General features: G+C 34.8%; 1 protein-coding gene across 1 annotated transcript in view; it reads left to right on the forward strand.

Annotated features, from left to right (window-relative positions):
• The window catches only part of tok (tolloid-like protein 1 tolkin), a 111,915-nt gene extending 96,306 nt beyond the window's left edge, over positions 1 to 15,609 (forward strand). The window contains exons 12-16 of the mRNA XM_071584283.1: positions 205 to 409; positions 2,184 to 2,437; positions 7,981 to 8,194; positions 9,778 to 10,028; positions 11,795 to 15,609. Coding sequence (XP_071440384.1) covers positions 205 to 409; positions 2,184 to 2,437; positions 7,981 to 8,194; positions 9,778 to 10,028; positions 11,795 to 11,962 — 1,092 coding nt within the window. The 3' untranslated portion in view covers positions 11,963 to 15,609. The remainder of the gene's footprint in view (positions 1 to 204; positions 410 to 2,183; positions 2,438 to 7,980; positions 8,195 to 9,777; positions 10,029 to 11,794) is intronic.
• The last annotated feature ends 2,741 nt before the right edge of the window (positions 15,610 to 18,350 follow it).

Below are 18,350 nucleotides of genomic sequence, written 5' to 3' on the forward strand. Positions count from 1 at the left end.
TAATTATCTTGGTATAGTTTTATTTACTCCACTTGTCAAAAAAACTGCTGAAATGATTTGAAAATCTTGGACAGCCTTATTTGAATATGCATGCCATTAAATGTAAAAGGTGTTAAATAGGACTTGAAAAAGAATCCTACCACCTTGGGCTGTATAATTTTAAAAGCAGTTTTTATCCCTCTCTACTTCCAAATTCACATGAAGTTCGTGATGTCTTGGCAGCAGGAATGTGAGTATGATAGTGTGGAAGTGTTCAGCCGATTAGGGGAGGACACCTTCAAAAAGCATGGTGTCTTCTGTGGCCTTCGTCTCCCTCCACTCATTACTTCTGAAGGAAATGCCCTCCGACTTTCCTTCACTTCAGACAACTCTGTACAGAAATCTGGATTTGCTGCTGTTTTCTTCACAGGTACGTCATCATCTAGTGATTAATTTTGCATATGTTCTCCATATATATATTGCTTCACACATTATGGGCTATGGGATATACTCTATGCATGAAGATTATTCAGATTTAGCACAATAAGCTCAGCGGGAAAAATCAGTTACAGTGATAAATAGGTTGAGTGGCACAATTGACAATATTGTTTCTTATCTGAAAAAACGTTGTAGGGATAGGATTAGTGGTACCATGCATTTTTATGTGATTATAATATTCTGATGTGGAGCTTGTGTGGGTCAAGAAGTATAGTCATATTGGATGGAATGAAAGGAACCACAAATTAAGCATTATTAAAGAAGGCAATTTTGTAGTGTAGGCTGTCAAATATGTCATGTTAGGTGACACTTAGAAAACTAGCCGTGGTTAACCATCCAAAACCCACCCTAAATTTTAGACTAACTATATTTTAAAATAATTATTAATTCCTCAAATCCACATTAACCTTGGTAATTTATAATCAAGTCATGGTGCAATGAAAGAATATTTGCCACTAGACATCATTTTGGCAGTGACAAAAATCCAGTGAAAATGCAAGCATACCAAACTTAATTACATCTTTGAAAACTCTATACTGAAAGATCATACATCCTCTCAAACAGTAAAGTCTGATTTTTAAAATCAATGTTTACCTAAGATGTAGGAATCAACTGCCTTTGTGGAAAAAGGTGAGAAAATTGCAACTATATAAATGGAAATAATTTTGAAAATAAAAAGTTAGCGTTTTCACATGCAGAAATCCTCTTGTGTTTCATTGTTTCACATTTTTAAATCTTTCTAAGGGAAGAGAGTGGTCCACTTAGCACAATATGCCCCATATAAAACAAATGTCAAAAATAAGCAATTCAACTTCAAGTTGAATATTTATTGGTTTCAATCTGTTGCTTATTTGTACATATTCTAATGGAAAACCATTTTTGGTTGGTAGGTATCTGGCCATACTTAATTGCAAGCATGGTATTCATCACTCCATCTCCATATTAATGTCCACCTTATGCTTATTTCTCCTCCTGACAACTAAAATCACCCTCTTCATGCCCTGTTCCCACTCCTTACTCAATTGCTCAAGCACCCATGATGAGGCCAAGAATTAATGGTCAATGAAATTCACATTGCTTTCATTTAAAAAGCTAGTTTTTGGGATTCAAAGGGAAATTCCAACTAATTTCATTGAAAAAAAACATTTCAGCCTGGTACAATGCGCATATTCCCGAGTTACACCCGCCTTCTTGGAAATGTCTTCCTTTTCTTTGTACCATGATAATAGTGAGCAAGTTTTTAATCAAGTTGATGAACACTATATAATTGCTTTTTTAATTAATATGTGCCGTGCCATTACATGGCACGAAGTGGATACCATGTATTCTGTTCAATTTTATCCATTATTGAATAAATAAATCGATTGAAAAGTCAGGGCAACTATGGGGAAATGGATGTGAACTGGGCACTGGGCTGGAGATACCAAAATGGCCAGATACTTTTTGGCTGGATACTTAAGTATTTTAAAATGTATAATAATTCCTACAATCCTACATCATATACCTACAATTGGTAATGGGGAGGGGGCACTGGAATACATGTTTATTATGGGTGACAGACCCTAGCTGTGGCCCTGGTTACACTGATAATATACATTTAGCTTTTCATTGGAATTTTTAGTAATTGTAATTTCTAATTGAATTATTGTGAATTTACCATGAAGTGGTTCCTGTTATTTAACGACTTTTGCAATTGTTAACTACAGACATGGATGAATGTGCTATCAACAATGGTGGATGCCAGCATGAGTGCCGAAATACAATTGGTTCCTATGCATGTTCCTGCCATAATGGCTTCCTTCTGCATGAGAACCGTCATGACTGCAAGGAAGGAGGATGTAAATATGAAGTTTCAATACCTGTTGGCACTATAACAAGTCCAAATTATCCAGACTACTACCCAAGTAGAAAAGACTGTGTATGGCATTTTACAACAACACCTGGACATCGTATTAAATTAGTAAGTAGGTATTCCTCTATTATAGGAAGCCGTTAAATATATTATAGCAAAAATATTAATGCGAAATGGCCATGCATGTCATTTTGTTCCGAGTGATCTGATGCTCAGTTGCTATTCCATATTTTGATCTTCTCTTGTGAGCATGGGAATTTAAAGTGAGGAAGGCAATGAAGGCTTTGATTAAAAATGGATGTTAGTGAGTTTTTAAAATTGTATTGCACTCCACAGAGTCCAAAAAATTAATTTCTCACCAAAGCAATTTGATCAAATCATTAGTTAGGTGTGTATATTCCTTGTTCATTTGATACAAAAAGAATTTGAAACAATATTCAGGTGGTTTGTTTGGCCCTCTTGATGATTCCAGATGGTGTGAGGAATCACACAATAAGTGGAAATTATCACAGCATATTTCTTAAAATTATTGCATCATTATAAATTACAGATTCGGTGTGATGTGGTGGAAGTGCTCCATAGTAACAGAGACAAAGACTATAACAATTTTCCACTCAATAATTATTTATCCTCTTTCTTATTCCATGAAATTATTTTATCTTTCCACTTTATTAAGTGGAAAATTCTAACGGTCTTCATCTCTGTTATTATAGCATCATTGTTAGAGTGATAGAGTTGATCAGATAAAGTGTAATTAGGTGCTTACCAGCAAATATAAATATTTCTAGGGCAACACTCAGTGTTTTTAGAGGTGTAATAAATGCATTATTAAAAAAATCAATGTTTTGATAATAGAATACCTTAATTATGGAACCACTTAGGTTGAGTCAAAATATGTATTACCATTATAAGGATGGAAAAGCTGCACAGGAAATAAAAAATGTCTTGAGGTAAATGTTAATACAGAGAATTTTCAGTCTTTCATGCTCAATTTTAGGATTGGATAAGAATTTGCTATTAATTTATATATGATGCTGATAATCTTGCTATTGACAATTAAAGAACATTCTGAAAACATCAATTCACTCTAGAGAGCCATAGCCAGGATGCATGTATTTTAACTGAACTACGGCCCAGCAGATATACGAGGGTCATCCGGAAAGTAGTACCCGTTCGTGAAATAAAGACACAAAAGTAAATATTAACAAACATAAAAAATTTTATTTGAAAGAGGATACTTTAAACTACTTCTCAACATAATCTCCAAGCAAATTAAGGCATTTGTCATAACGTGTGACAAGTTTCTGTATTCCTGCTGCATAGTCCTTCGCCGCCAGCTCATTGAGATACGCGAGGGACCCATCTTGCACAAATTTTTGCATAATGCAGATGGTGTTTAACAATTTCATGAACAATTGTTCGAGAAACATTGGGAAAATGCTCACAGATGTCATCAATTGTGACGCGCCGATCGTTCCTCACGAATTCGTCAACTGAGCTCACCAGTTGGTCTGTAATGACAGACGGTCTCCCCGAACGCTCATCGTCGTGTGTGTTCCCCCTCCCCATGTTGAAGTTGCGACACCACCGCCGAACAGACGACTCGTCCATTACATTGTCTCCATACACCTCCTTTAATTGGCGATGAATATCACATGGGCGAACGTTTCTTGCATTGAGGAATTTAATCACTGCCCTCACTTCACAACTGGCGGCGTTCTCAATTTTTTTAAACATTGTAAACAATCACAGAAACAACACAGGCAATGCTAGCGTCACGCAACTTGGCTCAGAGAAGGCAGACAAGCCACTGAAGCTATCTGACCTCGTCCAGCGGCTACTCGCGTCGTCAGCACTTCATGCGGCACGAACGGGTACTACTTTCCGGATGACCCTCGTAGCTCATTTTTTTGCTGAGCACTTTACTAGTGTCTATGCCACAAATAATATTTTTCCAATTTAATTTCAATTATATGACTCCAATGATTTAAGATCTCCTAAATTGTCTGCCAAAGATATTCAGACCAAGCTTATGCAAATTCACCCTTCCAATGGTTCGGTGTCTGATATTATTTTCCTATCAGTATAATAATGTTGAGGTGACTTGCTCACTTGTCCTATTTATATTCTGTTGAATTTATCTCTTAATTGTGGCATATTCATATGCAAACAGAGTTCTGCATGTTATTACTGTATTTATAACAGTACATAAGACTGATATAAAACATTGCCATCCAATTGTGACCCAAATCTCTTTTGCAAAAGCCTTTTGAGAGTTTAGTCTTAGATAAAATTAGTTCTAGTTTTAAATCAGTAATTGTGGGTAAGAACTTAGATTTACTTCAAACCAGTCCACTACATCAAATTTTATGGCTTTTAATTATTTTCCCAAAAACTATTGAAATAGGTCACCTAGTTGATGTTCTTTGCTGAGACTTTACAAAGGCATTTGATAACCAACTTCTGATCACCAAACTTGAATAATTATGTATATAAGGGTTTCTCCATATTTACAGCTACTTGAGTGAAGCAAGTTGTTAAATGAAAATCATCACTGTCATTTAAATTTACAGCCTCTCTGGTGTCCCTTAAGGAACATAATTGGGCCCATTTCTTTTCTATGTATTTATAAATTATATATTTAGATGTATGCTTCTTCTTTGCTTTTGGCAAATGATTTCAAACAGTACTCCAGAATAACCCATTGATTGCAATCGGCCTTTGATGTAGCACTGAGTTAGTGTGATTGGAATTCAATGGTCAACCCCTCAGTCCAGATTGTCATGGTAATGGAGATATCAATGAGGTTCATAAAACCCATGGTTATCATTGGTATTCTACCAGTTAAAGTAGGTTTTGGAGAGACATAGCATATACAATGGTACAAAAATACATTTACTTGCCTCTCCTGACAAAAAACACACTTAAAAAAACTTACAACAAACAATAAAGGAAGCCTCTCTTCAATTTTGCATACTTCTTTCCTCCCCTCACTCCATCGAGTATACCTATTGCAAGCTTACCTCTTCCTCACCTGCCTAATGTTCTCCCCTCTCTCACAGTCTTCCACGTCACATTCCCAATAAAAATGTTCTGAATCTATCTTCCTTGCCTCCTTTTGAATTCTCTCAACAATCCGCTCTCTTTCCTCACCATGCCTAGCGCTACCTTGTTTGTTTTCCCATCTGTCCACTTCACATTTTTCATCCTTATCCACTCCCACATTTCAAAAGCCTCCAATTTATGCCTATCATCTTGCTTCAATGGCCATAGTTCCACGCCATACAAAACCATGCTCCTTATCAAAGTTTTGGTGAGGCTTTTCTTAATGTCCATACTCAACCCCCCTGCCATCGATTCTCTCCTTGTGCAAACTTCTTTGCCTAATGCAATTCCTCTCCTTATATCTGTACTACTTTGATCATATCTATATTTTCTAATGATTTTTACAGTTCATTTGTATCAAAATATTTATTTTTCTCCTGGTAGGCCCATTTCAGAATATGCAACAATTGTATGAGCTTCTGAAACTAAATATTAAATTGAGAAAATATAGATGATATACTAGGCTTGTAGCTCATTAGTTTTGATTCACCATAAAGTACAGAAATCATTACTTTATTCTATGGATATACCTTTGATAACATAACAAAATAATTTGCTAATTGAATAGGTTACATTCCATACACTTGCAGAAAAAACCAGATCCTTTTTTCTCAGCATCATCCAACCTTACATCTACATCTACATAATACCCCGCAAACTGCCGCAAGGGCTTGTATGGGTGTTAGGTCACTACCCATAAAAAGTAACAAAACCACATGCAAAAACAACACATACATGCAAAACTATAACCACATTGGTGCACACTCTCATGCAAAAATCCCTTCATCCCACAAGCATGCAAATACATACACCATAAATTAACAAACAATTGAACCCCAGGATACCACATGAATATGCAACACAAAATGCTCTCCTCCCCAAGGAGACTGTGAAAGGCAGGGAATGCGACTCAACATTGCAGGTAGCGGGTGGGTCCCCCCCATGGAGAGGGACAAGGGATTGAAGGGGAGACTTAAAAACAGATGAACAGAACACTAATGAGGTCATTGGGAAAGAATGGGTTTTGACAACAAAACACAGGGAGGTTGATGAAAGAGCATGCAATTGAGTAGAACTAATTATTCCCAAGATGCTGAGGGTGGCAAGTTGAATTTTTTCTATCCATAACCCTGCAGTTTCTATCCCGTATTGTCTGTGGGAAGGAGTCCTTGAGTCTGCTAGGTCTGGCATCTATTTCCCAAATTTTATATTCATAATCCAAGCCACCAATGTATGTTGGAGTGCAAAAAATTTGCGAGATCTTAGTGCTGAAACATGCGGATCTGAATTTATTTAGTAATTTCAATCTTGCATTAAATCGTCTCTCTTCTAATGATTCCCACCCCAACTCCATATTTCAGTGACACTTTTCGTTTTATCATAAGAATTTTTAGCAAAACGGGCTGTCCAGGGTTGAATCTTCTCAATTTCCCGAATGAGGCCTTTTTCACACGGATCCCATACGCTCCATGCGTATTCTAAATGAGGCCTTACAAGAGTGTGGTAACAATGTTCCTTGACCTTGGAGTCACTTCTGCTGACAATGCATCTAATAAATCCCAATTTTTTATATGCTTGCCCACAGACCTTACCTCTTTATCAGGCTATTTTCTTAGTTTTAAGATTTTCAAATCAACTATCATCAAATTTACATATTGCAGATGATTCATGATATGTATATAAAAGTAAAGAAGTAAGTTAAGGAAGTAAAAAAGTAAGGATGGAAGTAATGGAAGTGCATTTTATTTATATTCAAGCAGGTAATATCAAATAAGTTTATTCCCGATTATGAAAATTTTTGATTTTTTTATATTAAGGTATCTAAACATAGCTATGCATTATATCTTTCTTTAAAAGATTTATCTTTGCCCTGTTGATCTTTAAAAAGTATTGTACTGACTAGTGTCTTACATTTGCACTTTGAGTATATTTTACATGCAGCACTGATAAATTGGTTTTCCTATTGACAAGCATGGGTATGAAGACTGTGAAAACAGGATCGCTCTTTCATTCTTTGAATACCGACTTTGTTGAAAGCCTCGTCCATGGATGAGATCTCTAGTTAATACCTTAACTTTGATGTGAACAAAGTCGGACTACTTTATTCTATAAGCGTAAGATCTTTTGACAAGGATTCATCTGGCTTAGCTCAATAGTAGCAAACTCCAATGCTAGGTCAAAGGTAATGGCTGTAATCTTCTACGAGCATCAAGCACTGATGTAACATTTTGATATAATGGAGTTTTCAAAATTTTGTTAATGGCATGAAATGATATCAGCTGTTTCAGCGTAAGTTCCTGCAAACTTCTTTACCGCGAAATGGGAAAGTACCTGTGTAGACACTCTCCAAAGGTTATTTCACTGTATTCTTGCATTCAATGCTCTGAATTAGTAGCAGTCGCCCAGATTTACGTCTCCAAATTAAAATTACAATGGTATTATTTTATTATGTACAATTTAAATGTATAATCACTTGTTTCCTAGCAGTTTCATATTTAATTGGCAGGTTACTACTTTCCTCCTCATCAAAATATTTCTGTTGATAGGTCTTCCATGAATTTGAAATGGAGCCACATCAAGAATGTGCATATGACCATGTTGCACTCTATGATGGGGGGAGTGCTGAATCTCATACTCTTGGACGCTTCTGCGGGTCTAAAGTGCCACATCCCATTGTGGCAGCTAGTAACCAAATGTATATGGTGTTCAAATCAGATGCTTCTGTACAAAGGAAAGGTTTTTATGCCCGCCACACTACAGGTAAGTTTTAAGGTAGATGGTTATATTAAAGTTGATTCCCACATTTGCTTTTCTCAACAGCTTATAGTTTGGTATGTGAACTATAAAATGAATTATGACGAATGAATTATCCCAGTCAAGGCGAATGATTTTTACACTCTGAAATTGTTGCATTGAAATATAAAAGGAATGTTCTATTTAAGAAGAAAAGATGCTGTACCTGAGCCATTGAGTTACCAATTAACTGGCTCATGAACTGTCATATTTTCAAATGTGTGTATATATGAAAGGGTTGATTGAGATTACTAAGATTCTTAATTAAATGAATATGGTAGTAGAAGTTGAGTCATACGACTACTCTTTCTACTAAATGTGCATTCAACTCAAGAGGGTATAGCCGTGTAGGTTCAAGTGAAGACTCTAGATTTGACTTGAGATTCAATTTGAAGGATAATTTGTGATTCACAGCTCCCTGTGGTGGTAATCTGCTTGTCTTGATTGCAATATTTTGGTCAGCTCCTATAATGAATTATTTTGATAGTTATTATTTCTAGTATCTTTTATTATTTCTAGTTAGTTTTAACAAATAACTGTTATGACTTATTTTTGGGAAGTGCATTTGTCCTGATTAAACCAAATGCCAAATGAAGGATAATTTAGTCATATTTGCCTGTTAGTGATTAATGCAATCCATTTTATTTCATGACTCACGCATTCCTAATCCTAGTTCTCCTATTTTTACAACAAACCCTCAAGTACCCCACACCCATTCATTGTCATTGACTTATATGGTTATCCTGACATACCAAAGTATGCATCACTGACTAACACAATATTGTGTGAAAGAGTACATTGTTATAACTGCCATATTTGCTGCCTTAGGTAAATATTCATTCTAACTGAGCTAGAAAACCTGTCTTCTTAACTGAGAAAAGATGGTTTTCAATACATTTGTCTTAGATATACAAAAATACAATGGTATAAATCTGCATTTCTATGCTAAGGATATCAAAAATTGACCTATCTACATTATGATGATGTAGATTCTTGCTCAATTAAAGTTCTCAAATCACTCTTGTAATATTTCAATTGCAATAAAATCTAAATGGTACACAAAATTCATGGTACCATTAAAAGTAGTTTTATGACTTGTATCATCAGTAGAATTGGCTTATTTCTGTTGTATAAAGCCGTCATACGCCTTTTTAGCATATTGGATCATTCAGAGCCTTGAAATATCAAGTTAGGGTCTTCTTTTTTATCAACAGATTTCTTCAAATCTTTGGATTTATTGCTTAAGACATCAAGTAGAACAAAAGTGAAAACTGAGACTTATCTCATTATTCTGCATGCTGAACTTTTAAATCCCCTGCCAGATTGCATGAGCCATTTGATTAACTGACACCAGTGTTTCTAGCAGAATTGGCAAAATTCACTTTATGTACGAATTATTGATGAACCTGGCCAGATCTAGCATTTTATGGTACAGATCTTCAGCTTTAGTGCTGGATAGAAAATGTATCCTCTGCTCCTTTCCACTGTTTGCATTATCTTTAATTAACTTTCTCATACAAGTTCACTAATTATGAATTTTCTTGTGTTAGTGTGCGGGGGACATTTACAGGCAACCACTCAAGTGAAGCACCTGTACTCCCATTCACGATTTGGGGATCACAACTATGACAACAGAGCTGACTGTGATTGGGTGATAGAGGCCAGTCCGGGATTTTCTGTCCACTTAACATTCCTCACATTTGAAGTGGAGGATGAAGGAGACTGTACTTATGATTATGTGGAGGTTTACTCTGGGCTTGATACAGGGGGAGCATCATATGGCCGTTTTTGTGGTAATGCTGTAAGTATAGCTTATTCATAATAATCACAAAAAGTTCCACTACAGGATCAGTATTCGTGCCTAGTATAATACTAATAATAACCTCTAGTTGCAAATATGTCTTGGGAACCACAGAATCTAAGCAATAAATATTTTTCCAACTCTGTAAATAGATTTGTGTAAATCTTCTATGAGACCATCACCAACAACCACAGAAATACGTAAAGTGAAATGTCTTCACACATAATTTACTCTCTATAATGTTCGAGAAGAGGTGCAAGAGTTTACTTTGCTATAAGCAATGCCATTCAATCTAAAGAATAAATTAACTATCCAGGGAACTTTGAGGGAGACATAATGCTTATCTTTCAAATGTGCAATGAAATCACTGGAGGGTAGCCTTTTATTCACATACATTAAATTTTAAACCAGATTTCAATGAAAAACTGAATGCTTGGGAGGACCTAAGGTAGTTAAGGAATAAAACCTAACTCAGGGGAATTTATCTTTCCTAAGAGCAAATTTTTGGAATATGTACACATGTAAGCATAGTTACCACTGGTTCATATAGACCTAAATATTAATTTTTAGAGCAAAATACCATGGCCAGAGCAACAAGAATTGTTGGATCTTCCCACTTGTGAAAGCTAAATGATTTAAAGTGAATAATAATAACTTTGTAAGTTCTACTGATTTTTATATTTAAAATGACCGGTGTGGTCAAATAGTCAACATCATCAGCTGGGATGATGTCGACTATTTGACGAGACCGGTCATTTTGAAAATAAAAATCAGTGGAACTTACAGAGTTATTATTATTCACTTTTCATCATGATGTTCCATCAAGTTGAGCCAAAAAACATAGAGCTAAATGATTTATTTGATCAGATAAGATAGGTATAATAATCATTAGCAGTACTTGCTAGTTCAATATATAAAATATTGAAAATCATTAAAAAAATATTAATAATTAATAAATCAACTTGCTTTTTGGTTTTCAATAAAAGTACTTATCTGATATCAAATTACTAAAGTGCAATGAAAATGCCTACTGTTTCAAGTTTATTCACATCAGTCATGTTTTAGTTTGCTTTTACAATCTAAGATTTAGATATCATATTATTACCAATATTTTGTCTTTACAGCACCTACCTTTATAAAGATATCCTATGATCCATTTTAAAGACAACCAACAGCTAAAAGTATTCAATTCACCACCAGTTTAATGAATAGTGACAGGCATAGAAAATTTCTCTTATTCTTTGCTTCTTGCAGCTAAAATAATCCCTCATGGTTTTTGTTGTCTTAACAAAATGAACATCCTCACCCCTTATTGCCCTCTTCTCGTCTTTAAAAAAAATGAAAGGTCATTCTACCAACTCATATGAAATCATACAATTTGATCAGGATGTTTTTGAATGTCTGAGAATCACAGATTTCTCATTTTTGTGTATTATTCCTTTAGTAACTCCAAACATGAATGCATGCCTGTGGCCATGGTGATTGGTTGTAAAACTATGCATTTACCATTAAATTTTTTCCTTACCAAATATATTTGATTTTTATGAAGGAGAAAATGACAAATTTGCCTCTCAAATGGGCTTTGACTGGGGACAGTACTCTCTCCTTTTTTTCCTGCACTATTGACTAGAGATACAGAGTATTTCTAAATTACAGACCATGAATTAACTTCCAATTCTTGACATTCCCTCCCCCTTTTAGATGTTTTTGATGAATTACAATGACTTCCATTTATTTTCACACTCTCTCTAAAATCTTTCATTCAGAATCCAACAGACATCGTCTCTATCACAGAAGCGCTCCTGGTAAGATTTCGCTCAGATGACAGCATAGTGAGCAAAGGATTTTCAGCTGCCTATGTGGCCATGGAGCCTAGGGAGGAGCGAGAGGAACAAGCTTCTCTTCCCTTGTACAATGGAGACAATTCCTTCTAACTAGTCCATGTGCACAATGCCTGCAGCATGCCACCCCTATGGGGTTTCATCAAATGCAATGATTATTCCCTTGACCTGTGAATGTGTGCAGGGCTTCCCTTCAAAAGGGTCAGACTAAGGATTCAAGAAGTGAGTTGAATAGGCCACACTGATCCCTTCTTGAAAGCCACAACTTGCTGAAAAAGGAGGGTGAAATATACAATGTTGACATTTGATGCTGCATATTGTGAATGACAATATTATTTAATGATGGTGAAAGAGTAAGTGTATGATCATAGTGCCCTACTATGAATATCAAAATTCAAAATTTGAAAGAAAAATATGAAGATCCCAAGTGGATAAATGCTTGGTATAGGTTCAAAAACTGTCATTAGGGAGATATGTTAACCTATTGCCCTTTTTTTTCTTTATAATTAATAATATGTTCATTTCATGAAGACGAATCTTTCCCTGAATGTAGTTTTGAAAAAGGAAATGACGAGGTAATTGTTTTTTGTTTATACTAAAATTAAAAACTAACTAAAATAGTAATGTTAAAATTATTGTAAGTTTTTATCTTTGAGACTGTCACAGATATGCTTGTGTTATGGTTGTTCAGCAATGCAATCTATTTTTATGAAAAATTAAGTAAGCCTATATTTTGAAAGCATACTGTTTTCACTGGCATTATGAACCACTAACAGTTATGAATAATGGTTATAAAATAGAAGATACTTTTTCAAATTATTATCTTTGATTTCAGCCATCATTACATTCATAAAATTATTGGTGCAGATTTTCAGTTGAACTCATAATGGAAGCATCAGACATTGACAGTTATGGTCCAAGATGAGATAAAAGTGGTTCAGTAACACTTTATATCCATGTACTGAATGCCATACTTTTTCAAACCTTGCACACCTTTTTACTCACATTTCATGGCCAGTTGTTTTGTATCATGAAAACTTCCTCATAAAAATCAATATATGCCAATGTATTTTGACCATGTGTTTGTCATCAAGTGAAGTGCAAATATTTTTTAAAGTTTGTGAATAAGAAAGTTTAAAAACATGGTTGTTTAAATGGTGTAGTTGAGCAGAATAATAATTAGCAGTTTTTATATGTGTTCTGCAAATGAATCTCATTTATCACTTCCGTCTTTACTTGTTTCTGAGAAAAAATACATTGTTTTACTAAATATTGAGGGGATATTAATTTTTTTGAACTTCTTTCACATAAATGCACTGACAACAGTTTTGAATGATGTGGAATGAAAGGAATCCGTATATCTAAATATGATTTATTTCTTACTTTGATTATATCTCGAATTGATTTACTCAAAGGTAAATCTGACTTTTTATTTCACTCAATAGGGAAATATATGAAATAGATAAATGAATTTCAATCCTAATATTTATTTTTAAATTCTAATTTTAAGTTTTCACGAATTACAATAATGCTCGATGTGGGTTGTTCTGAATTATTTTGTCTTTAGGGGTGATACATGACTATTTATGAACATAGCTGGGACTTTTTCAAATAAAAGAATACTTATGCAAGTATTTTTTACAATCAATAAAGAGACCATGAGGGGCCAAAAAGAAGATGGGGATAACCTTAAGACAACATAGTAATGCCCCAAAAAGCTTCCACCTAGCATTAATTATTTCATATTTATGTAATATCTATATCCTGTTTATTGTGTGATAACATAAGAGGATTGCCATATGAAATTCCAGTGATGCATCTAAATCATAAAACAGCCATCGTATCCCTTGTAAATGCATTATGTTGGTTTATTGAAAAGTTTTCTACTGCACAAAACTACCCTATTTAAGACAGGGTATTTCTTTTGCCAAGGCAGACGAGGCAATGTGAAATCTACACATGCCAAATTAAAAATGGTTTTACTATTATGATACATTTATTATGGCAATTTTTGAAATTCATCATATAATTAAAATTTTACATGGAGGGGTAATGAAAGGTTAATGAGAAGGAAATAAATATTTTTGATTTGTCAACTGTCATCTCTTTGCATAAAATTTTACTACAAAGATACCTATGCAATCTACAATTTAGCCATTTAACCTTTTTTGAAAATTCATATAAACAATATACTATTTAATTCACTTACCTTCCCTCCAACTACTATTAAATAAGGAAATCTAAGACTCCCTCAACTTATAATGATTTCTAACACCATGCCTAGGTACCTAATGTGTATGATTTTAAATTTTCATGATATTAATCATTATTAACAATACCTCAAATTAAGAAGATTTTTTTATGACTCCATGTAATTTAGCTGAAGTTATTATATGGAATAGTTTGAATGCATATTGTAGGTGCCCCTAACTTTTGTTTATTTTAAGCAGTTTAAAATTTCAAAAGAAGCCTTTAATTTTGAAATCTCAAAATATGATTGTGATTTAATTTTAAAAGCCATAATGCTTACAATACTGTGAGTGATGTTAGGAATGCAAGAATAGAGAATCCACATAGAAGAATGATTTACAAGGAAGTCTTAACAGAATGCCTATCATGAAAAGTTTATAAGTAGCAAGTAAATTTTAGTTTGAAAGCCACAGTTTATTATATTAATATCTCACACTGTACTAAAAAAAATTGCTTATATTTTGAAAATTTCTTGAGAATTTAGAAAATTCCCATGTTAATGAATATCTAACAGAATATAAGCAGAAATCATGTGATAGAAAGTGATTGGTGTGGTCAAACAAGAAAAAACACAAAACACTCTGAATTCTAATATGTATGCTAGAATTTTCTACTCACTAATGATAGATAAATCAGTCAATATTTGTTCAATGAAATAATCAGAGCTTATCAAGCTTATACAAAAGGTGTTCAATAATAAATTTACGGCCATACCAAGTGTTAAGTGGCTTCATGTTGAAGCCACAAAAAATATAGATATGTTTATCTAATTAAGTTTAACTTATGGTCATGTGATAGCCAAGCTTAGTACAGCACAGGTTGCTTTAAGTATGTTTTAATGAGGAAGAAAATGATCAAAAGCTTCCATTTAATATAGTGATGTAGCTCATGTTATTTAATCAAGATCATTATCCTTTCCAGTGAAGTGTCTATCAAGATCAATAGCATGACACAAATGCTGTGATGTCATGCCAGTAATTCTTAGAAATCTTTCCTTTTTGTGCCAAAACAAACAATGAAATGGAAAATGATGTTGAACTAAGAACAGGAATCATCTTTCAGTTGTTATCAGTCAGCTGCAATATCTGATACCAACAGGTCCAAAGAATGATTTTAGCCTAACCAATTGTGTTCTATAAAACTATTGTTACTAATGTAAATCTTAAGTAGGTAATATGATGGATGTTCATTTGTTCTCTCAGATCCTTTTCTTAATATGTTCATTAGAATGTATGTGTGAGTGAATGTCTGTGGAAGTAATTTTGAATGTAAATGATTGTACTTTAATCTATAATCAGAAAAATAAAAAGAAGCATGTTAAGCAAAAAGTTATTCTTTAAGGTATTTGAATTTCTGGTTCAATAAACTAGGAAGGAAATGTAAATTGTTGAATGTGAACGCAAGCTGCTTTCTGTAATGTGCATCTTTGCAAGAGTGTTATCATACCAAGTAAAAGAAGTAATGTTTGGAAAAATAGTAAATATTTTATTTCAACTGTATATTCACTCTGGTCTTAGTAATTACTCAAAATGACAAAGGCACAATAAATTTTATAACATTATTTTAAATTCCAAAGAAACTGCGGGAGATGCCGCAACAGTAACTTTTAACGGAGTCATCCGCTAATGTGCATTTCAATGCAACAATTTCAGAGCGTAAAAATCATTCGCCTTGACTGGGACTCGAACCCAGATCCCTCAATATCCGGTCGAGTGCTTTAATTTAATGCTTCTAAATTTCAGAGTTTAAGAGGACGCCTCGGTAGCTTAAGTGGCTAAAGCACTCGACCGGATATTGAGGGATCTGGGTTCGAGTCCCAGTCAAGGCGAATGATTTTTACGCTCTGAAATTGTAACATTATTTTAAATTGAATGAACTTAACTCCAGTTGGAATCATTTATCTAAAGTTCGTTTAAGATGATAGAGGGGAAGGACAGTGATCAAAGGAAGGAATAGAGAATGGCCACCCCTTAATCTTATTAAGAAATCTTAAGCAGGGAAATGTTATCTCTCTTGAAAAGGATGAGGTGCACTCACTGCCATTAAAAGAAATGTATCTACAAAAACTTCTCTGAAACTCCTACTCTAACTGATTTCATGAATTATCCATTGTCCAGATGAAAATGGACACTTGTCTTACTTCTCTTCTCAACTCTCTTCACCACCTGGACTATCCATCCGCCACTCACATCTAAGCAGTCTGAGACATGTACAGGTTACATATAAGTTGCCTATTCCTCTAATCTACCTCTATTGTCTGCAATATATTCTATAATTCTACCAATGCACTCTGTCATACCCTTTCTTGAATCTGAGCAATGTAAAAACACATTTTGTTTGTATGGTATGTTCCTCTCAATAAGTGACCTCATTACAGCAATGACATCATGTGTCCCTTACCCTTTCTGATCAGACTCTTATAATTTGCCCTGATCCTTTTATTGACGATCCAGATGTCCACTCTAGCTGCACGTGAAATCAAACTTGTTTTTCAATAGCCCTCACATATGCCTACCTTTCATGTTTTTGGAATAGGAACTAACTAGATCTAATGAAGACTTCTGGCCAAATTCCTCTCTCATAAATGCTACAAATTTGCCCATAAAAACTTTTCCTCTTTTTTTCTAAACTTTTAAGTAGTTCTGTGGGCATGTTTTCTATTTCCATGGGCTTATTTCAATTTTGGCAATTCCCTTAGTGCTCTTTCTATTTCACCATCAAGTATGCCTGGTTCTAAGCTATGCTCATTTACAATCTTCCACTCTGTATCTCAATTCTTGCAAGCCTACTGTCTTAACCATAATAGCTCCTTTACATATTCCTTCCATCACTCTTGAATCTTCCCTGGTTAAATTAATATTTTTCCTGACTTGCCTTCGATTATATGCATGAATTTCACTTCTCACTTCCTGACAGTTCACCTTCCTGTATAGTGCACTAATTTTGCCCTTCCTTCGTAACCTTTACATATTCTCATACTCTACCTTCCACCATTCTTCTTTCACCCACTTTCCTTCCCACCTCAGTATATTCCTTAATCCTATTGCTTCACTCTACCTAACTCTTGAGTTTACATTCTCATTCATTTTATTCTCTAGTCTACCTTTCTAATCATCTCATCCATAGTCCATGGTTTCCTTACCCTATTTACTATTCTTATCGTTTTGCATTCTTATAGCTCCTGGGAGTGGATGTGGACTCTGACCACAATTTTAGTTGTAATGAAATGTAGCATCCGTTTCGAAAGATAAGGCAGGGGCGGCGGGTTAGGAAATGGAATGTAGAAGCGTTAAATGGATTGACAAGGATGGCGTACCAGTAGGCTGTAGAGAAAACCATGGAGGAAGGTAAAGAGCTAAGTACTGTCGAAGAAAAATGGGAATGTATCAAGAAAGAGTTATCGAAAGCTGCAAAAGACACTATTGGAACCGTTAATGCTAAAAGGGCTAGGAAACCATGGATCACAGATGAGATGATTACAAAGATGGATGAGCGGAGAAAATGGAAGAATGTAAATACAGAGTTAGTCAAAATGAAGTACAAAGAATTAAACAATAAATTGAGGCAGGCAACAAATAAAGCAAAAGAAGCATGGTGGAAGACGCAGTGTGAGGATATGGAAAGTCTGCAGAGGAAGGGTGAAATCGGTGTGCTGTATAGCAAAGTTAAATCTTTATCGGGAAGTAAGAAAGGGAGATCTATACTAACAGTTAGAGATAAGGCGGGTAAGGTAATAGTTGACACAGGAAAGATCCAAGAGATATGGAAGGAGTATATAGAAGAACTGTATAGTAAAGTACTTAGGCCAACAAAGTTAGACATAGAAAAGGAACATGACGTAGAGGAAGATAGCTTAGGTCCAGGCATACTCGACGATGAGATTGAAAGGGCATTAAGGGAGATGAAACTAAACAAGGCCGTGGGGTGGATAACATTCCTCCAGAACTACTAAAAGCTTTAGGAAAATGTGGGAGGAAGACGCTATATGGACTGAGTCGTAGCATCTATGAGGAAGGAATCTGGCCGGAAGACTTTGTGAGATCAGTTTTAGTTCCTATTCCGAAAAAGGTAAAGGCTACATCATGTGAGGACTACAGAACAATAAGTTTGATATCCCATGCAGCTTAAGTTCTTCTCAGAATCATCAACGAAAGGATAGAGAGTAGGGCAAATGATTACTTAGCAGTTTGGGTTTAGGAAGGGGAGAGGTACGCATGATGACACTGCAGTA

The sequence above is a fragment of the Hetaerina americana genome, unplaced genomic scaffold (genome assembly GCF_022747635.1).
Source record: "Hetaerina americana unplaced genomic scaffold, ioHetAmer1.1.p SCAF_17, whole genome shotgun sequence".
In the NCBI taxonomy this organism is placed as follows: domain Eukaryota; kingdom Metazoa; phylum Arthropoda; class Insecta; order Odonata; family Calopterygidae; genus Hetaerina; species Hetaerina americana.